This window comes from Miniopterus natalensis, chromosome 6 (genome assembly GCF_054644295.1).
Source record: "Miniopterus natalensis isolate mMinNat1 chromosome 6, mMinNat1.hap1, whole genome shotgun sequence".
Taxonomy (NCBI): domain Eukaryota; kingdom Metazoa; phylum Chordata; class Mammalia; order Chiroptera; family Miniopteridae; genus Miniopterus; species Miniopterus natalensis.
Window position 1 is genome coordinate 43,852,677 of NC_142086.1, and position 22,809 is coordinate 43,875,485.

The 22,809-nt window shown below is 41.8% G+C and overlaps 1 protein-coding gene across 2 annotated transcripts in view; it reads left to right on the forward strand.

Annotated features, from left to right (window-relative positions):
* CD86 (CD86 molecule) overlaps positions 1-22,809 on the forward strand; it is a 50,509-nt gene that overhangs the window by 15,412 nt on the left and 12,288 nt on the right. The window contains exons 2-8 of one of the 2 annotated variants that reach the window (XM_087817879.1): positions 260-309; positions 6,492-6,848; positions 9,213-9,521; positions 12,282-12,428; positions 19,241-19,280; positions 20,548-20,615; positions 21,544-21,692. In XM_087817879.1, the coding sequence (XP_087674005.1) occupies positions 260-309; positions 6,492-6,848; positions 9,213-9,521; positions 12,282-12,428; positions 19,241-19,280; positions 20,548-20,615; positions 21,544-21,692 (1,120 nt within the window). Of the gene's footprint in view, positions 1-259; positions 310-6,491; positions 6,849-9,212; positions 9,522-12,281; positions 12,429-19,240; positions 19,281-20,547; positions 20,616-21,543; positions 21,693-22,809 lie in introns of those variants that run through there. The other variant, XM_087817880.1, reaches the window with a different exon arrangement.

Sequence of the window (22,809 nt, forward strand, 5' to 3'; positions counted from 1 at the left end):
TGGCAGGTCTGAAAGTAACACCCAACTTTTCTGCACACAATTCCATTGGCCAGAACCCAATGACATGGCCCTAACTAGAGGGGAGGCTGGGAAATAAGGTGTATCTGTGGGGTTAGGATGGAAAGGAAATGGCTTTGGTGACCACATGGCACTGTCTCTGTCCCACCCGTGGACCTAAGTAAATCTCAACTTCACTTGTCAAGTTTTGGTTTTGTTTCATTTTTCTCATCATGTTTTATCTTTTCTTTTCTAACTCTAGCACTATGGGATTGAGTACCACTCTCTTTGTGATGGCCTTCCTGCACTCTGGTAAGAACCTTTGGCTTTATAAAGTCCTAGAATCCTTCCACTGTCTTCTGATGAGTCTGCCTACTGCAAGCCCGGGGCTGAGACTTAGTGGCTTTTACTCACTTTCTATGCAGCATGCACAATACCACATGCAGAAACAGATTCTTGTGGAGAAGAAGGAAACACCGTGATTGAGAACAGGCATCTCAGGTGATGAACAGGCATCTCAGGCAGGCCCGACCTGGGATGGAACCCTGTCCCCTCTGTGCACTTACTATGACGCTAATGAAGCTGAGCTGCAGGGCTTCTCACTTGCACAAGCCCAATCCAAGATCCCAGGAGGGGCCCTATGGTCACGTGTCTTATGCTTTGGTAAAATTTTCAAAAGTAAGATACCTTAACCACAATAAGTTAAGACCACTGCCTCTTTTTATTGCGATTTTTCTCTCCACCACATTCTCTTCCAGTTGAGTGATATTATAGTAGCCGTGGGCATTTTGTATTTGAATTCCACATTTCTTTTCTTAAAGAGCTCCCCACCCCCAAAAGAAAATTTAAAAGTGTCAGGCCTCACAGAACTTGGATCTTCCCTGTTTGCTGCTCCTCTCTGAGTTTCAGTTTCATCACCTGTTAAGGGGCTGGTCGAGGTTCCTGCCACCCTGTGAGTGGGTACCTTTAGTTTCTCCTGTCCTGCCCCTTCCTGCCCTCAGCACAGAGAGGGAAGCCATCTCGCACACCCATCCTGGTGCGGGGCAGACAGAGCGTGAGCTGAGCCTGCACGTGGGCCACAGCAGCACGCAGGCCGCTCCTGACTTACCGGCCCCGCCATGAGTTCAGCTCTGGCTGTGGGTAGTTCTAGATCTCTTCAGCCACACCTGTGCAGACCCTCTTTGGGTGTTTTCCACAGATGATTCAGATGGTTACTGACAGCAGCCAGTGGGGAGGTCAGTCACTGACACAGAGGACAGGGAAGTTGGAAGGAGAGGAGCAGAGTATCTATGGCTATTTAAATAGCAGCTTCCAGCCCAGCTGGGCGTGGCTCAGCGGTTGAGCATCAACCTAGGATCCAGGCGATCAGGGTTCAATCCCCGGTCAGGGCACATGCCTGGGTTGCGAGCTGCAGCCAATCAATGACTCTCTCATCATTGATGTTTCTATCTCTCTCTTTTCCTCTCTCTGAAATCTAATAAAGATAAATAAATAAATAAATAAATAAATAAATAAATAAATAAATAGATAGATAGATAGATAGATAGATAGATAGCAGCTTCCAGCAGGGAGTTGGATATGGATATGAGAATTATTGGCTGGAGGTAAACATCTGTAAATTATTAGTTTATATATTTGGCAGTTGGATCCATGCTTATCTGTACTCATGAATTTTCCTTCTTTCACTAAAGGAGAAAAAACTGAGTATGGAGAGTAAGGAGAAGATCAAGAGCAGGTACTCGAGATAATCATTATTTAAGGAGGGATAAGAGGAAACTGACCAGGAGGTCAGAGAGTGGGAAAGAACTGGGTTTCAAGGCAAGACAGCCAACAGTGTGACAGGCAACAGAGTGGTCAAATAAAATGGTGGGAAGTCACGGACAGTCTCTGCCAGGGAAGTTTCAGCAGAGAGGTGGGGGTCAGAGGCTGGGATTGAAGGCAGCAATTGCTGCTTACTCTTTCTGAGAGTTTGACTAAAAGCAGTAGCAGAGGGAACTGCTGTGAAGAAGGGAGAGGGTGGTAAGCAGGGTGAGCGGTTCAGAGGCCAAATTAAGTGGGACAAAATTTGTAGTGTCACCAGTTCGAATAATTGAATAATTTCCTTCAGGAGTGATCAGACATGCAGTTGTAAGAACAGAATATATAGATCAAAAGTAGAGTGTCCTTGTCTTAGCCTGTTTGGTTCAGTGGTTACAGTGTCAGCCCTAGGACTGAAAGATCCCGGGTTCGATTCTGGCCAAGGGCACATACCTCGGTTGTAGGCTCAGTCCCTGACCCTGGTTGGGGCTTGTGCAGGAGGCAACCAATTGATGTGTCTCTCTCACATTGATGTGTGTGTGTTTTTTTCTCTCTCTCTCTCCCTTCCACTCTCTCTAAAAAGCAATGGAAAAAAATACCCTCAGGTAAAGATTAAAAAAAAAAAGAGTGTTCTTGGGATGAATTCTGCACAAAAGGGCAAGCTTATTGGAATTGCTGGCAAAAGAATGAATGAAAAGATATACAATCACTCTGTTGTCCAATATGGTAGCCACTAGCCATATGTGTCTATTTAAATTAGTTAAAACTAAATAAAATTAAAAATTCAGTTCTCAGTTACACTAGCTACATATCAAGTACTCAGTGGCTCAATGGTAGCAGCTGGTGACTACCATATTGGTCAGCACAGATATAGAACATTTCCATTGTTGCAGGGCTCTTTTGGAAAGCATTACACTGTAGAGCCTAGACTGGATAGAACTGAGGTCTTGATGAAATAAAAAGCAGATATATGTGAAGTAATTGAGCAAATCTTGGAGGAAGGTATGTTGTGGACAGGTACACTAAGGTTTAAGATTTTTGGAGCAGAGCTGTTCTTGGAGATAAGATTCAAGATTATGTCATGGGAGAGGGGCTGCTAAAATAGTTTGTGGATAACATCTTCAAAGTGGAAAAGATCAAAGAACTTTCAGCAAGTTTGTTGGTGAACTCATCCTTGCTGAAGTCACCCAAATTGATAGTAATAATAGGTTAAAAGAAAGACCTTGCATCTAATGCCAAAATGCTCAGGGAGCAAGGAAGTAATGATGTCACTGTTAGTAGCTGAGCGCCATGAGAGACAGAGACACCTCAAAGGGGAAGGGTGTTGCTCAAGGCCTCTGTGAAGTATGACAAAACAAGCAGTGGCTGGGACAAGTGGTGTCCTTTGGGTAGGGCCAGATTTCAATGAAAGCACAACCTTGGGGGGGAGGGGGAATTTAATGAAGAGGTAGAAGATGTAGTTTATTATAATAGAATGTAGTTTCCAGAGGGCCTAGTGTATCCTTGTGAGTATGTGAAACATAAGAGTTTATTCTTGTATTATTATTTATTAATATTGTATTATTTTCCATACAAACAACAGTAAACCTACTTTTGTCCCACCCTGTATAGCCTTGAAGGAAGTTTAGTAAAAGAAGGAAAATGCATGAGTACAGATGAGCATAGTAACATGAGTGAGAGAGGACCCTTGACTATATAAGACATGCATTTGGGGTAGTAGCCAGGGAAGAATGAAATCCCACATGGGGACAGAGACCTCACAAGGTGAGAAAACTATAGTTTTGTGTGACAGTCAAACAATGTATTGTTGAGGAAGTTCTAAAGTATCCTTTGAAACAAACTCCTTCAGCTGTTTAGGGAGTATCTAGATGGGGCCTTGAGTGCCTAGCTCCTGGCATCATCATAGCCGCCAGTTATAACTAGACCCAGACCATATCTATTACCCAAGTGCTGAGGAAGGAGAGAATCTCAGTGCTTAGCCACCGATGGAGTCCCAGTGACTGTAGTAGCTGGGTGGCCTAGGGTCTGGGGTCGTAACAAAGGAGGCATGAAGCCACTTAGGGAAAATAGACTTTTAGCTAAATATTTCCTGTTTTGTCAGGGAGGAGCTTAGCATCCATAGCTCTGAGTGATGTCATGGAAGCCAGGGGTTGATGAGGAACTATGGAATGCAAGTTGTGAAATACTTTCAGTTCCATTCAAATGGACTTCAGAGTAATTTCTACCCCAGGGCAGGCGAGAGGGTTTGGATGGAAACGAATGTTCCTGTCATAATCTCCTCTGTTTCGTTTGGAGATGGGGGGGGGGGGGGGCGCAGAGATCCACTATTGCAGCTTCTGAAACTGGAGCTTTTGTTAAAATGCAAATTGTGACTCAGTAGGTCTGGGTAGGACCAGAGCTTCTGCATTTCTGACCAGCCTTCTGTGATGTCGATGCCTGTAGAACACAGACCACACTTTTAGTTGGTAGGTGAGGAGGGGAGCAGTTAGAGGGGTGGGAGAAAAGGCCCTTTTAATCTTTGGGCAGGGGGTCCCAGGTCAGAGAAGCTGGACCAGTCTGTGAGTGAAGAGAGTGGGTGGGAAGGAGAGAAGGCACAATGAGGCTCCGGGAAACAGCCGTAAATCAAGAAGACAGAAGCCTAAGACAAAGTCATCTCCAGGCCCAGGAGGCACAGTTGATCCCTGGGTAATAACATAACATTGATCACTAACTGGCAGAATTTTCAACTGTTTTGTTTCTCCATTAGGTCATTTGCCCTATATCATATGGCCAGTTACTGATATAACCAGAATCGGCTTCCCCAGAGGTAGCTGCTAGAAGCTTTTACAGTAGGTGGCACTCTTACTACATAGCCGTTCAGAGTTTAGCAAAGAAGGAGCAGGAGCCTCAGGGTTGCCTTGTAGGATAATTACTCAACCTTCCTTCAGTCCCCCTTTCACTGTTTCAGGTACCCAGGTAGATTTTTTCATTTCCATGCAATATGGGAATGTATCCTATGTGGATGCTGCATTTTTGTACTTTCAAGTGGTTCGTGGGGTTCTACTGAGCAGAATGTAATAGGGGGTGATTCAGATTTGTGCCAGCTCTCACTGAGGCCTGGAGTGCTTTTCCCTCCAAATTCAAGACCACCACTAACCCCCTTAATTATCTGTTCTCACCGGGCCGTTCTGTACACAGTTCAGTTTTGCCAAGCACATATCACTGTTATTTGCCCTTCTACTTTCTCTTTGAAGAGAAACCCATTGATTAGCTCCATTTAACTTCTCCTACCACCCCCCAATGAACACCTCAAACAAAACTCCTGTCATCTCTCTTACCAGCCCCCCTCACTTTCCTCCTTAACGAAGTCCTGAATGATGAAGCTTTATTTAGAACCCACCTTAACTTCCTCTCCAAGGTGGCATCTGACCTCACATTAACTAAGAAACAGCATTTTCCCCCAACCCTGCACTTCTCACCCACCACTCATTTCTTGGCCAAGTCTCAAGTAATTCTAGGACCCAGAATAGGTCCTACAAAAGCCTCATAGTCAATCACATTTTTAAAATATTTTATTTTTTAATTACAGTTTATATTCAGTATTATTTTTGTATTAGTTTCTGGTGTATAGCATAGTGATTAAACAACCATATACTTTACAAAGTGTTCCCCCTGATATTGCAAGTACACACTTGGCACCATACATAGTTATTATGATGTATAATCAATCACACTTAGGAGTTAGGTGGCCAAAATCCCTTCCACAAACTCCAATATGCCCTTGGGGAGGAAAGCCTTTCTCTGAATTCTCCCAGCCTGTCCTCCAGGGGTTGTAAAAATTGCCAGGGCAATGCATCCTGGGAAGAGCAAGTTTATGGTAATTGGGGTTTCTGCAATACTCCAAAAGGACATCCTCACCTTCCCAGCTATGATTCATTTCCAGCATTTCATTCATGTACCTTAAATGGTCTTTGACCACCACAGTTCCAAAAAACCATCCTATTTGCCCAGTTCTCTTTCTGATCCCTGAAAGAGCTTAGAGAGGCACTGAAATTAGAAGCCTTGGTTCACTATTTGTGTTATTTCCAAACTGAGCTATAGCCTTGTGAGAACTGGCCATGAAAGCAGCAGTCATGAGGGAAGCTCTATACAGGGAACTATTTGAATTTTAAAGCTATCACTCAATGTGATTCCCAACTATTAAGACATAATGAAAGGGGGGATATCAAGTTGTTACCATCATCAGAAATCTTTTCCCAAGAGCAGTCCAAGGGATAAGGGGCAAGGGAGGAAAAGGGAGAGTTTTTGGTGATGGTGTAGAAGTAATGGAGCCTGTAACAGCTACAGTGAATCGATGGTCAGGTTATAGGAAGGTAACAGATGGGCAAATGAGTTGTTCTACTGCTGGTTTTCCTTGTTCTGGGATTTAAATTCACAGAACTATAATACTGGATAGATCCTTATGACATTCGGTTCACCCCTTCATTAAGCAGATAAGGAAACTGAGCCTCATAGCACTTGCAGTTTATACAGGGCCACAGGCATTTAGTTAGCAGTAGAGTGGGAACAAAAGTCCCATCCTCCAGATGCCAATACGCATGCACGGTTCCAGAGTTCAATATCTAGTTCTTTGATCTCATTACTGACAAGATAGCATCTGGGAATTGCGTAAATAGAAATGGGGTTGTTCTCCCCTCTTGTTTCTTCTTTCCCAATATCTACCTTTCCTTTTTTAGGTGCTGCTTCCATGAAGAGTCAAGCGTATTTCAACGAGACTGGAGAACTTCCATGCTACTTTACAAACTCTCAAAACATAAGCCTGAATGAGCTGGTAGTATTTTGGCAGAACCAGGATAAGCTGGTTCTGTATGAGCTATTTGGAGGCAAAGAAAATCCTAAAAATGTTCATCCCAAGTACAAGGGCCGCACAAGCTTGGGCCAGGATAATTGGACCCTGCAACTACACAATGTTCAGATCAAGGACAAAGGCTTGTATCAATGCTACATCCATCATCGCAAAGGGCCCCAAGGAATGATTTCCATCCACCAAATGAGTATTGACCTATCAGTGCGTGGTATGTTGTCAATGGCGTGTTCAGATCCCTGGCCTTCTAGATGAGATTGCAGTGAGCAGAGAAACATTGGTGGGGGCGGGAGATGACCCGTAGAGAGAAGGCAGAGGACAGTCATTTCTGGGAAGTCCACTTGAAGGTAATGCAGGGTTTGGGAGTAGGGAACTAAAAGTCCTTTGTACTTTTTATAGTTTGCTTCTGACGGATCAGTAAGAATCTGCTTTGGGAACAAAATAGAGCTAACTGAACAAAGGTAATGTGGTTAAGTAAAAACCATGGGTGATTTGGCCATTACTCAGTTTATATAACCATATAGACCTCAAATCTCTTTTATATTCATTTCCTCCTTTGGTCGAAGATTTCTCACCCACTGAATCTTTGCTTAGAGCTCCTAGTGAGGCTGACAAATTTGGGTTTTCCCTTTAACCTTCCAGAGGTTGCTTATGAGTTGTTTGCTGCCCAACCATGAGCCTGGTAGACAGAAGGGAAATAACCCGATGCATATAGTCTAGAAACTGGCAAACCAGCTCCTTTGTTTCTCCAGGCTTGAAAAGCCTAAATGACACTACAGATTTTTAAAAATTATAATACAGTAAATTTAATTGTTTTTATTTTGGTGTAGAATTCTGTTAACTTTAACTTCTATATAGATTTTCTAATTACCACTCTTAAAAAAGGATATAAAACATCTCCATCTCCCTGAAAACATTTCCTCATGCTACCCCTTTGCAGTCACACCCTCACCACACCCATGACCCCTGTTTTTGCATCCTATAGCCTTGTCTTTTTGAGAACATCCTGTAAATGGAGCCACTAAGCATATAACCTTTTCAGATCAGCTTCTTTTATTCAATGTAATGCTTTGAAATATATTCAAGTTATTAGATGTATCAAAAGTCTGTTTCTTCTGATCACTGAGTAGCGTTCTACTATTTATCCCCACTCAACCCATGAAAAGACATTGGGTTGTTTTCATTTTGAGGCTATTATGAATATAGATGCTGTGAATATTCATGTGCAAGTCTTTGTATGACCATACGTTTTCATTTCTCTAGGCTAGATAGCCAGGTGTGGGATTACTAGTTACAGATTAATTTTTGATGAAACTGGAAAAGGCAGATTAACACCAATTCTGAAACCAGAGTAAAGCAGAAGTAAAAATAGAAGCAGAATGGGAAGTTGCTCCCTTTAAGCCCTGTGTGACTCAAGCTAGGCTGCAGGGCTATAGGGACACTTAACCAAATGCTAAAGCAATGTTTTCAAAGTATGGCCAGGTTCTACAGAGAAACATAGTATGTTTTAGGTGAGACACAGACAATCATTTTAAAACATTTTTAATGGTTTTATATTTATTTTAATATGTATTAGAAAAACTATAACTAACTTATACAACCTGTGATTTCACAGATATTGCTAACAAGGCGACAGTAGATAGTACCATGGCATTCCCACCTTCTATAGACCACATGAAGTTACAAGCAGAGTGCTTAAGTAGTGTGTTGATATAGCAAAACTTGTAACTATGGCATGCAAATCACTGAAGTTTCAGAGACAATATGCTAAATTATACATCAGTATATAGAACCTGCAAATGACCTAGTTACTCTGGAAGGAGAGCAAGATATTTGGCTGGCAGAGGGAGTAGGTGCCAGTGATCCTCAAGGGCCATAAAAATCTGAATGGTAAACAAGGCAAGAGAAGCTCTGTGTTTATTAACGTCATATATGGCTGGATTTGCCCTTCATCTTAAAGTATGTGATGAAGATACCTTGACAGTCATACCCAAAACCAGTATTTTGAATATCTAAACCCCAAATCCCCACCCACTCACTTACACCATCCTGCGTGGATTTCTGGGAGATAAGGCCCAGAGCACGTCAGCACCATGAACTCTGTTGGTTCTTGGTGGAATGTTAGCCTCAATTCCTTTATGTTCTTTTGGTCTGGTGACCTGAAGTGTACCCCATGGAACACCTGGGTCTGAAAGTCAGACCACTTCTCCTTCCAAAGACTTTATTTCTTAGAGAAGTAGCCTCATTATAAATTTTTGATGATTCAAATTTAACCCTTCTATCACTCAGACAGCATCCCCTTAATTTGGGTAAGCAGGAAGTAATCATGGCCCCAAACTCATTCTTAAAAAATAAACATAGGGCCATAATGTGGCTTTCACCATGGGCTGAGGCCCACCCTTTAGATACCCTGAGGATCCCAGGTGCACCCCCAGAGAGTTCCCAGATAAGGTGCCTACTCATTTGCTATTCTCTTCTAAATACATTTAAATTTAGACTGATTTCTTTCTCTCTCTCAACCCCTCCCTCTCTCTTTTTTTTTTTTTTTTTTTTTGTATCTCTATTTTGCTTTCAGCCAACTTCAGTCAACCTGAAATAATGCTAATTTCTAATAGAACAGAAAATTCTGACATCATAAATTTGACCTGCTCATCTGTACAAGGTTACCCAAAACCTAAGAAGATGTTTTTTCTGAAAAAAACCATGAATTCAACTACTGAGTGTGATGGTGTCACGAAAGTATTTCAAAATAACATCACAGAACTATACAACGTTTCTATCAGCTCGCCTTTTCCAGTGTCTCCTGAAACAAATGTGAGCATCTTCTGTGTCCTGCAACCTGAGACAACACAGACACAGCTTTTCTCTCAACCTTACAATATAGGTAAGGCTTCTTCCCAAGACTATGTCTTTTATCAGGTATTACACACAAATGGTTATAGCAGATCATCCAATGTCCCTTGCTTGCCAGGAAGCCTCCAACGGAGCCATTTTATACTCAGCGGGCTCCTGCTTCATCTGAGTGCTGCAGGGTCCAGGAGGCTATGAACCTATGGTGCACATGAGGAAGCACGTTCTTAAGCCTTGAAACTAACCCAGTCTTTTAGGCTACCCTTGGATAGACAATTCTGAAGTTTAGGTCAGAAAATGCAACATTCCTCCAGGCTAGAATTCTTCCATTCTTTAACACACACACACACACACACACACACACACACACACACACACACACACACACACACACACACACACCAGGCACATCAGGCACATCAGGCACATATACATATAGCACTTTTTGTGAGTATAGAACCATTCTAGACATTGTTGGTTGCAGGAGTGAAAACTAAAAGATATAAGACATGCTCTCTGCCCTCAAAGGCCTTCCAATAGAATTAGTGCTCCATGATGTATGCACATGAAAATCTGGATTTTAAAAAGATTGGATTGGAATCTAAATTATATTCCATGGAAATAAATTATAAATTTAAAAACAAGAGTGACTGTAATTAGTTTTGTAGGCAATCAGACATAGGCAAGTTCTTGAGGGTCAGGAACATCTTCCTAAAGGAAGTGGGATCTTATAACACAATAAAAGAAAGAATTGGGCTTAATGAATGTGGTGAGGTGATGACAGGTACTCAGACTTGTGGTGGCTTCCTGAACAGGAAGAAAAATTCTGAGACAGCATTCAGGCTTAGAAAGTGAGAGGACCACAATGGATTAGCAGTATCCAATGTGGGCGCAAGCGATAATGGTGGACATCAGTACATATGTGTCAAGGAAAGACTCAGAAGCAGAAATCCTTGCGGCATGTTGACAGTGCAGTATGGAGACCAGTCCAGCTGGAAGAAGGGGTTGAGACTGGGCTGTGCCCACTAATAGGAGCCTGCCATTTTAAAGTCATGGCTTTGCCCTTCAGGGACTGCATCTGTATTTGAAACCCCACTTTTGAGGAGCAGTGACTGCAAGATTCTTTCCTGGAATGTGGGCGTTCTTCTCCCACACTGTCTCCATCACTGCTTGTTCTGTTGCTGACCCCTCCCCCCACCTATCTGCCTTCTGCTTGCCTTAGCCCCTTCTCCAGCTCTGGCCCCTTGCTTTGTCCCTTCCTAAGTGATCCTTCCAACTCTTTGCTCCATCTTCTGGCTTTGCTGCCTCCTTTCTCCTGATGTCTCACTGTTCAAACATAATTTGGCCTATGGACACATTCTTATGTACGGCCCCTAGGGCCAGTTCCTGCTAGCCAACTTTACCAGTGGGCCAATTCTCTCTCCTGCTATTGATTAACTTTGCTCAAATGCTCTCCCCTCTGAGAATTCAGTAAATGGTGAGGTCACCCAACCTGTCCTGGTTGCTTCTACTGTATGTAGCCTGAGAGAGGCCTCTCCCAAGCTATCCCTGAAGTTCAGCACCTTCTTGGAGCTCCTAACATCACCACACATGACATGCTCTGGGGCCTTCTGCCATGGCTCCCACAGTCAACAAATGAATAGGGCCTTCCGACCACTATAGCCTCAGCTTCTCAGCTATTGCTAAAACGTTCCCAGCTGCCACCATCTCCAGCAACTTTGCAGCTCTAGTTGCATCAGGAAGCTGGGTCTGGCCTCTCTGTGACCCTATTCTATCTATGGCTTGATCAGAGATAGGTTAGACTTTGAGTCAAAGAATCTTTTTGGTTGTCAAAAGGTAGCAGTCTCCATGTTAAGAAGTATTCCCCCCTCCCCCTTTACTGGGAATGCCAAACAGGCCAAAGTGGGATGAACTAAAACAGACTAAAAAAGTATTGGATAAGGTTTACACTAACTCCTCTTCTTAATGTCCCAGGATCAGGGCATGGGTCCACAAATTGCAGCTAAGCTAACGGGAGGTCAGCTGATCCTATTTTCCTGTAATTTAGGATTAACTACCAGAACTGTTCCCATAAATGTTTATGAAGTGGGCTACTCAGTTCTAAGTATTTCCCCCAAAGCCTGCTTTTCAACTTCCTAGAAACTTGTGAGTCTCCATGCCAGGTAGTAAGTCTTGACCTCCCAGGAGCTGATTCTGACCCTGATTACTCAGGACATGAAGAGATAGCAAAGTTTTTCTAGTGGGTGAGACATGCTGACAGCCACACTTGGGGAAATCTGTAAAAGTGTAAAAAACAAACAAAAACAAAACTGAAGGTAGGACACCTGTGAGGAGGTTGTGATATTTGTCCAGGTGAGAGGTGTCTGGAGCCTGATCTGGAGATGATAGTTACCTTATTACAAAGGAAAATTCAGGACCTGGGGCCTGACTACACATGGGACTGAGGAAGCAGGTGTCACACAGATGACTGTACATTCAGAGCCTTGGCACAGATTCCAGAACCAAGGGCCAGGTTGACCCTCTTCTCGATCACAGTCATTGTCATCCAAACCTCAGAGAAGGTAAGGGAGCTCAGTCCAGGCATTTATTTGGTCAGAGGCACTGGCTTGGTTCTTAGTTAGCTGCTAAAGACCCTGAGACTGGGACTTACTATGATCTCATATTATGTATTTCCAGCTCCTCTAGTGGTAGAACCCAGGGGAGAAGCTGGCATGTAAATAAGAGAACAGCAACAATTATAAACCTTTTATAATCAACCCTCCTGGCTGACTGAAAACTTGTGATCATTTTTTAGATGCAAAGCCACCTCAGCCACCTCAGCCTGCCCAAGACTTTGTCGTCCTGACTGCTTGTTTAATAATTGTGATATTCCCACTTGTGTTTGTGGCGTCCTATCTAATACTAAAGAAAATGAAGAAGCCTCGCCCCTCTCATGAATGTGGTGAGTCACTGCTCGTCCTCTCTGCAGAGTGTCACTTTATAGCCACTTCCCTATCTGCTGCCTCCTGCAGCTCCTTGGCTGAGCCCAGACTGGCAAAAAGTCAACAAGAGGTTGGAGGAAAATGTTTCCCCTCAGGATTTGGAACTGAGTCCCATATAGATGAGACTCAGCAACTGATAATGTTGCTCTGGATTTCTAGGAAAGGCAACAGTTCTAACCTAAGATTTACAAATATACTCTGGTTTCCAGACAAAGTGGATTATTTCTTGCTTTACCTCCCTCTTCATAAGGTTACTGTCAGAATTCAATGAAGCAAAATAGTGAAAACACTTCTAAATGTTGTGATTGTAGACCTGTGATCAAGGAGGGATGTTTGGTGGAAGGAGGGGAGCATTAGATAACCATCAGATTTGCCTTCTCATTTCTAAAATAGGTTTCCTGAGCAGTTAGACGAATTGTTCCCCACTGACTTTTAAAAATAATATTAACTTTTATTGATTACCATGTATTACATATGCATTACCAAATATACTGGGAGGGAAATCACCTATAGTTTCACGAGTAAGAAAAAATCATTATGCCGACAATATTTAGTGTATATCTTCTAGGTATTTTTAATGTATAAATCTGTTATTTTCCATAAGTGGGATAATATTATAAGGACTGTTCTTTGTTGTTGTTGTTGTTTTACAATTAGGATAGCCTCAGATGTTTTCTAACTTATTTGTACTAAATGTAGAAAAAAATATTTGATGTCATTAAATATCATTCCACAGTATTCTACATGCAAGATATTCCATTATGTGAATATACCTTAATTTATTTAACCAACTCCATATTGTTGGACTCTTGGGTTGTTCCCATACTTTTGCTATTGTAAACAGCACTACATTCAGCAACCTCCCCATATCTGTTGTAAAAGTGGCCTGTGTTTAGTGGGGGAAAAGTAGATCCTGACTCGAGAATAATCCCTGTATATGGTTTGGGTTGGTTTAGGCAAAGTTGTAAGATAAGATTGGATTTTATCTCAGCAATTGATCTCTAGTAGAAGTTTGGTTGGTGTTAATAAGGTAACTTTCTTATTCATTCATTTATGGTAAAATGAATAATGCTTCTGGTCAGCATCTTATTTAAGATTTCAGTGTATTGATTTTAAGACCCATCTAGAAAATAGATGATGACATTAGCAGTCATTCATTTCATCCACTGTATTTTAAAAATAGAAAATTGGGGAGTGATTATCCAATTTCAATAAATTAACACAAAGCATATGGCAGAGCAATTCAAACTGCTACAGTAGGGAAAATTCAGTGTACAGGATCAGATATGTGGCTATACCATGTTTGTTCAGGCTTTGACTTTTCAAGGTGAGAGTTTTGAACTTCTCTTTCTTTCAGTCTTATAACCTTTAGAATTGGCTAACTGTGCAGAAGCAACCTTTGGGAATAAGCTGTCTCCTAAATTTGCTTTCACATTGGAATGATTAGCTTACAAATTAAAACAAAGAAGAAGGGATGGAGAAAAAGAGAGTAAGAATGTTTTTCCCCCCCAGGAGGCAATCAGAAAAATTCAGAAGAGTAGAGAAGGGAGTTAAAGAGGAGGATGTTTGTGTATACATGAGAGAAATGGGAAGGGGTTTTAAGAAGCTATATGTGTGCATTTGAGGTGGTCAAATTGAGCTACGAGTGGTAAAAGGCAGAAGACATCAAGAGAGCACAGCACATATATGACACCCCCCCCAACACACACACACACACACACACACACACACACACACAAGAACCTGATAAAAAGTACTGGTAGGAAGAAGCTGTTTGGTCAGTCACCTGTGCCAGTGAGTTTGGTCAAAGAGAAGAGCCTTGATACCACTGGGGGAAGGGAGATGTACCAAATAGCTATGACATGTAGATATGAGATGTTTGTAAATTTGGGCTCTATAACTTCAGCAATGTCTGCACTTGCTTTGTGGATTCCTCTGGCATTGGCTATATGATAAACAGAATAATGCTCTCAACAAGGTATTCACCTCCCATACCCCAGAATCTATAATATTTCCTTACATGGCAAAGGGCACTTTCATATGTGATTAAGACTGACCTTAAGATGATGAAATTATTCAAGTGGACCCAGTCTAATGACATGAGTCAGAGAACCTTTCCCAGCTTGGTTAGAAAAATGAGATGGAAGGAGGAGAGATCCAAAGCTTAAGACAGGCTCAACCTACAATTGCTGGCTTTGAAGATGGAGGAAGGGGCCATGAGCCAAGAAATGTAGGCAGCCTTTAGAAGCTGGAATGGCCCTCAGCTGAGAGCCAGCAAAGAAATGGAGATAGTCCTACAACCACAAGGAACTAAATTCTGCCAATAGACAGGCATGAATGAAAGCAGTCATGATCCATCCACAGAGACACAAGCTTACTGATAACCTATAGGAGTTTCTCAGAAAATGGAGCTTCCTCCTAATCCAGTATTAATCATTTCCTCAGAGGAGACAACCCTCAAATTAATTAACTTGGCATCATAAGTCCTTTCCAGTGTTTGTTCATAATTATAGTGTTTTTCCCCCTCAACCATACATATTTACCCTGTTTAGCCTGTTAAATTAATAAAGGGAAAATGGCATGGTTATTCTAGCTGGCTTCTAATCTCTCTTCTCTGTTTTTATTTTTATTTTGTCAAACAAGGCAGATAAGGCATGAGAAATTGTCATCCTGAATTACTTTTTTTCCCCAATCAAAAGCTACCCTATCAGCTTACCCACTGAAGTTTTGCTTCCTCATTTGGGTTTTGTGTGACTGAAATCTGTATGTAATGGTGCCCTAGCCACCAACGGTTTTTTTTCAACTTGCCTCCCTCCACCAAACCTGAAAGAGTCTCATCTTCTTGAGGAATGATTTCTTAAAGGGCAGTGTCTTTTCCATAATAAATCACTTTAACCACCATTTAAATGGAAACCTTCTCGGGCTTAAAAACTGAAAGTTGGTGATATCACATCTGCTCCTATAAATGCTAAATTTGTAATCAAATCCAAAAGGTTAGACATCTTTTTTATTGTCTGCTTTCACTTTAAAATAGAAGAGTGTGTGTGTGTGTGTGTGTGTGTTTAAATGGTGATGATTTTGTCATAGGTATAAAAGGATAATTTATTCTGCATTGGCCTACAGACATTTGAAATACTCAATTCAGCTATAAGCACCATTATTTTCAAGAGGAACTTGGACAAATACAGAACCTAACAAGGTTTATTTTGTCTGGAAACTGAATCTCATAACAAATAGCTCAAGTAACCAAGGATGCTTAGCTGGGGGGTGGGGAGCCTTGTGGAGGACACAAGTAGTGCCTACAAATATCTGAAGATCTGCCACAGGGTACAAAGATCATATTTAACTGTGGCTCCAAAGGGCATCTCAATGGATGTAGGTTATAAGAAGGCATATGGAAATAAGAGATACTTTTCTAACAATTAAAGCTCTTTTAAAAGTATATAGACGGCACAGACTTCTCCTTCCTCACATGAAGGATTAACTGCTACTGGAATTGCCTTCCTGCCATAAACAACTAGTAATCAGGCAAACTATGTAAAACAATGGTTTTAAGACATTGGACAATTGGCCCCAGAAAACTACAGTCCCTGAGATCAGAGAAAAGATGAGGTGAGCCCATCTTTGATTGCCCCCAATTTACTGTCTGGTCAGCGTCCAGGCAGCTCTGAAGTGTCCAGGGGAGCCCTCATATCAAAACTAGAAAAAAAATGACAAGGAAAAAGCTGCACATATCCCTTATGGACATAAATGCCAAAATCCTTAACAAAATTAGCAACTAGAATCTAGCAATATATTGATAATATGATACATTATGATCAAGTGGGGTTTATTCCAGGAACATAAGGTATGTTTAACATACAGAAACCAAGCACTAAAATTCACCATATTGACAAACTGGAAAGAAAAACTATGTGATCACATCAATGGATACAGAGAAAGCATTTGACAAAATTAATATCCATTCATGATTTTAAAAAAGAAAGGAAAACTCTTATAAAAGTAAGAATATGAAGGAGCTTCCTCAACTTGGCAAAAGACATCTTTTAAAATTCTTCAGTTAACATCATATTTAATGACAGCAGACTGATTGCTTTGCCCCTAAGATCAAGAATAAAGCAAAATGTCCCCTCTGACTATTCTTGTTCAACATTTTACTGGAGGTCCTGATCAGGGCAATAAGTCTAGAAAAAGAAATAAAAGGCATACATATTGGAAAGGAAGGAGCAAAACTCTGTCTTTTTTGCAGATAACATTATCGTGTTTGTAGAAAAGCCTAAGGAATCCATTAAAAGCTATTAGAACTAATTGAATGTAACAAAGTCACAGGATACATGGTTAATATACAAAATCAAAATCAATAGTATTTCTATATACAGACAACAAACAATTGGACACTGAACAAAATTTAAATACCAGTTACAGTAACATAAATAATATTAAAGGCTTGGGAATAAATTTAAAAAAAGAAATACAAGACCCGTATACTAAAAACTAAAAAATATTATGACTCACAGAAATGAAAATGATCTAAGTAAGTGGAGAAACATGCCATGTTTATGGATCAGAAGACTAGGTATTAAGATATGCATTCTCTCCAAGTTGATTTATGGATTTAATGCAATACCAATAAAAATCCTTGCAGATTGTTTAGTGGAAATTAAAAGGTTGATTCTAAAAGTGATGTGGAAATGGAAAAGATCTACAATTGACAAAACAAGAAAAATAAGACAATTCTGAAAAATAAGAACGAAACAGAGGACTTATACTACCTAATTTTAAGGTTCACTATACAGTTATAGTAATCAAGGCAGCATGATATTGGTGAAAGCAGACTCATCAGTCAATGGAACCAAATGGAAAGTACAAGAATAAACTCACGTGGCCAACTGATTCGACAAAGGTGTGAAAGTAATTCCATGCAGAAAGTGTAGTCTTTTCAACAGATGATGTTGGGCAATTAGATATGCACATGGAAAATATGAAACTAGGCACACACAAAAATAACTTGAAGTGAATTGTATATCTAAATGTAAGAGCTAAAATTAAAAGGCTTTTGAAAGAAAGCAGAAGAGAAAATCTTCATGACCTTACCTTACCCAAATCTTAGGGCACAATATGTGCAAACCATACCATAAAAATGTAAATTGATAAGCTGAGATTCATCAAAACTAAAACATTTTGCCCTTTGATTTTCTTAAGAAAATGAAAGGTCAAGCCACAGACTTGGAGAAAATATTGCAAAAATGTATATCTGATAAAGGACTTATATCCAGAATATATAATTATATATTACTACTCGGTAATAAGAAGACAATCCATTTAACAAAAGGCAGGGAGCAAAAGACTTGAACAGACACTTAACAGAAGAAGGTATATAAAAGACCAATAAACATAGTCACACAGTCACAACATCATTAGTCATTAGGGATATACACATGAAAGCCATAACAAGATACCATTACATACCCACGAACATGGCTAAAATTAAAAGGACTAATAAGTACCGGGTTCTGAGGAAGATGTGAAACCACTGACATTCTCATGCACTGTTGCTACACAGCCCTGCAGTTCTAGATATTTCCCATGAGAAATAAAAACCACATGTCTACGCAAAGGCACATATACGAATGTTCACAGCAGCCTTCTTTATGGTACGCATCCCTGGCATCCCAAGGTTTTATCAATTGGCGAATGAATAAACTAATGGTGGGATAATGCTGGTAACGTGCCACAACACGGATGAATTTCAAAAGCATTGTGTATGCTAAGTGAAAGACTCCGGGCGCTACAGCGCTACACACTATATGATCCTACTTATACGAAATTCTGCAAAAAGCAAAGCTCTTGTGACATAAGTGGATCAGTGGTTACCAGGGCATAGGGTGGGGGAAAGGGGCAGCAGGGAACTTTGGGGACTTATATAAATGTTCTATATCTTGGTTATGGTGGTAATTACATGACTGCATACCCTTGTTAAACTCACCAAAATCTCTATGAAAAATGATTGGATTTTATTGTATATTAATTATACCTCAATAAAGCTGATTATTTTTCAACATGCACTCAGACACACACACACACACACACACACACACACTAGAGAACTGCCACTGATAGAAAGTGTTCAAACTTTCAGGGGAGCTGTTGAGAGGATCCCTGTGGTCCCTAACTTCCTCCATGGACACCCAGGTTAACAACCCTGCTGTCAGGCTCTGAGTGGGACCTAGCACTATCACAGCAGTCAGCCTAGAGGAATTTGCACCCCAGGTTGCATCAGTAGTAAGTCCGTACAGTAGCAGCTCAGGCTTTGGGAGGTCCAGCCGGCTGGAGCTTCCCCACTCGGGCCCATGCATCCGACACTGTGTAGCTGGTCGTGCCAGCTGGCCAACCCACTTTTACATCATCTTTTCCTCCTAAATCTTACTTTCAGAAAAGGACTGGAAACTCTTGTCTGATCACTAACTGACAGCTGAAACTAAATGTGTTACCCCTCCCACTAGTATTTTTATTTTAGCAAAGACTAAATTTGTAAGTGAAAATCCTATTTCAACCTTAGAACTTGCGGCACAGTGAGCGAATGAAGACATTTACGTTTTGGATGCGAGGAGCCCCTTCCCAGTGCCCCTGATGCTGATTCAAGTAACCATCTATTTCACATGGGATGCTACAACTTTTCTCTGAGTCCTAGGACTTCGGAGGCTCTTCGCACTTTTCCTCTTTTAGTGTCTTTGGGCAATGCATTTTCTGAGGTGGTTTTGCTCTCTTTCAGAAGTCGTCCAAGCAGAAGAGGAAGAGAGCGAACAGGAAAGGTGAGTCCTGACCCTACAACGTTGTTGAAAGAGGTCTGATTCCCAGAGGGTCTATAACTTGACTAGGCTTCAATCTGAGGCCTGCTGAGATTCCAGCAAACACGAGCTAACGGGGAGGGAAAGGAAAGCGAGATGAGAAGGACCTGGAGGAAAATGTCCTAGTTGTAAGTGGATGGCGGGGTGTCCGATGCGCAGTGCTCAGTCACGGCCAAGTGAGCAGTCATTACCGAAGGGGTCTGCTGCGGCTGTGTCATATTCACCACGGTGACCCCGGGGCGCAGCACGGTGCCTGGACTGGTGGGCATCCCACGCGTGTGGAGTGAACGCACGAACACGTGAGGAATGACAGGGTGTTCCATTTAGCTCCGTGTCTTTGAATCTGCTGTGCCCTCTGCTTGGAATATTCTTCTGCTACTTCTTCACTTCGTCCTTCAGATCTTGGTTCAAGCAGCACTTTCTTAAAAATCCTTCCCAAACTAGATTATGTCAGCCTATGATAATGTCATGTGAATCCCTGTCCTCTTACTTTATAATACCAAGTATATTTACATATATGCGTTATTGTCTTGTTAAACTCTATAAACTGAACTAAACTAAACTCTATAGAGGGCAGGGATCGTATCAGTTAAGCTCATCACTGTGCCACCAGCACCCAGCAGTGCATGGAGTATAGTAGGTGCTCAATAAATATTTATTGAAAACATTGAATGTGTGCATGAAGGAACACATGAAGATTCCTGGTAATCAGTCCTTTCACAACATGACGCAATCAGATTGTCCATACCTCCATCCCCATTGAGGAATCGAGCTTGTCAAGAATGCCAGGGCTCTAGCTGCATGGCCGTGGGGTCAAAGCCACCCTCAGTGAAGAGCCTGGCCACAGAGACGCAGTTCAGATCCCAGGGTGCATAGGGCCTCTCTGGATACACCAGCCACTGTGAGCCTAGGGATCCTGGGTGGTGAGCCAAGGTCCTGAGATCTTGCCTGCCCTGTCAGGCTCAGTTCAGAAATGGTCCGGAAGGGAAGAGCCTACAGAGGGAAGGCAGCAGGGCCTCAGCACAGGGCAGGGACAGGCCGAGACAAAAGTAAAGGGTAGTTATTGGAGGAAGTGTGGATGACACTTCTCCACCTCTCTCTTCAATAGTTTGTTTCACCTCACTCCTATCACAGTGCCCCCTATATTTGGCCCTGTCATTGAAATCTAGAAAAAGGGAAGTGGCTCTACTGTGAAATCTAACCCAACTGTTGTTTTTTTTTATTTTTCCAGAGTAGAAAACCGTGTACCTGAAAGGTCTGACGAAGCCCAATGTGTTAACCTTTCGGAAACAGCCTCAGGTGATAAAAGTGCTACATATTTTTAATTAAAGAGTAAAGTCCATTTGACTATTTTTTTTATCCCTTGTGGGGTGGTTCCTCTTTATTTTTTAATTAAATTTATTGGAATGGCATTGGTTAATAAGATCATATAGGTTTCGAGTGCACAAGCCTATGATATACATGCTTTCCTTTTCAAGTTCTTGGCTGACCTTTTTTTTTAAATCCTCACCAGAGGGTAGTTTTTCCATAGCTTTTCAGAGAGGGTGGAGGGAGGGAGAAAGAGAGAGGGGAACAGCAACGTGAGAGGAACACATCAACTGGTTGCCTCTGCATGCACCCCAACCAGGGCTGGGGGCCGAGCCTGCCCTGGGCGGAAATCGAACCCGGGACCCTTCAGTCTACATGCTGACGCTTTAACCACTGAGCCAAACTGGCTAGGGCTTGGCTGACCTTTTTATTATCTCTCTTAACCTTCGCAGAGGGCAAGACAATATTACCATTAATAACAGTGGAGGCTCTAGGACCCCTCTAAATGAAACAGCCTCTCTATGATGCCAGCTCTGCTTCCTGTGCCAGGAGCAGATTTTATCTGCTGCTTTTCTTCTCAGAGCACACTGATTGGCTCCTAATGTTTAGGACCAATGCCTCCTGTTTCAGATTCGATCTCTTTTCTTAATTTTACACAGTGTGTTCTCTGTAGGACTCCCATTTCTTTGAATAGTGCCTTTTGTCTACTCTGGATTCTAAGGTAGTACCTCAATCTATCTTGTATATCAATGACTGGACACCTCCCTCTCCAGTCTAAGTGGGAGCTATATATTTTATGTCTGTATATAGTGTTAATATTAACATTTTGAAATATAAAGAAATATGTACTCTAGTAATATAATTATGATGCCTTGAGAAATGTCTACCCTCTGGTAAGGAGTTCTTGTTCTTCCGTGAGGGTCAGTGAGGAAAGCAGACGAACTCAGAATTTGGGAGACTAGGAGAGGCAGAGATGGAAGCACTCTGGATCCTGGAGCCATTTCCATGTTGGTTGTTGCTGACATTGAAGAGGACACACGTGCCCAACAAGCTATCGCTAAGCCTTAGCCGAGAGTGCTGGATAAAGCAGGACAGTGCTGTGCATCGTGAGCCCTACTTCTCTTCTTGACAAAACTGGCTGAGATGGTGGCCTGGGCAACTGCGCAAGAGCCAATAGAGAGATCACAATACTCAAAAAAGAAAAAAATGAAAGATCTTGACCAACAGAGATGCATATGAATGCTCAGTCTGTCCAGTCCTTTCACAAGCCTTGGGACAAGCAATAGACGGACAGTTTGTCCAAGTGGACTTAAGACAGACAGTTGTTTCCTGGGTGGTCAGCGAGAGGTTTTGATGATACTGGGTTGTTGTGATGTTTCACCTGGCTGAAAGCGGAGCTTGGGATAGAGGGCTATCATCTTGATAAATGGAGGGACACTTAGGACTTTTCCAACTAATGGCTGAGAGACAAAGAGCTGGAATAAAATTAGTAAGACCAGGATGCAAATCATCCAGAAGTTGACTTACTTAGCTCATAGATACCCTAAGAACATATTGGCTGGCCCAGAACAGTGCTAGTGAACTTGTGTCTGAAGACAATGAGCATCGTTCTCAACTAGAAAACTGGGTGCAGGAGAGGAATATAATAGCCCGACCCTGGCTCTAAAGCAACATCACTAAGGGATGGAGCAGCTTCAGTTGAAACCTAGAGAGAACTTTGGGAGGCTACAGAAATAGCTCCGTAGACCCTGGAGAGTTCTAGACAACTGGGATAGCCATGCTTGTTCTTGTAACATTACCATTTGTGTGCTCTGCCCTGCTTCTGCCTTCCTTAGACTCTAAGCATTTTGTTGGTTCCTAACATGTTTTGTACAAAGCAGTTCTCAGTAAATTTTCATTAAATTGATGTAAAAGTCTACTTTTTGCTTCTACTTCATCAGTACTACTCAACCCTTGTAGACTGATGTTACTCCTCCTTCCTAATGTACTTCCTTCATCTTGATGTCTCTGTGGTAGCCTCATTGTCCAAGCACCCCAACTAGAAGCCTCTGACTCATCCCAAACCTTCTCCTCTTTCCTTTCCCCAGCCACTGTATGAGAAAGAGGGGCTAATATAATTCTATATGTTAATCTCAGTAATAAGACATAAAAGATTGGGTAAGACAGGTTGTTTCTAAAGACAACT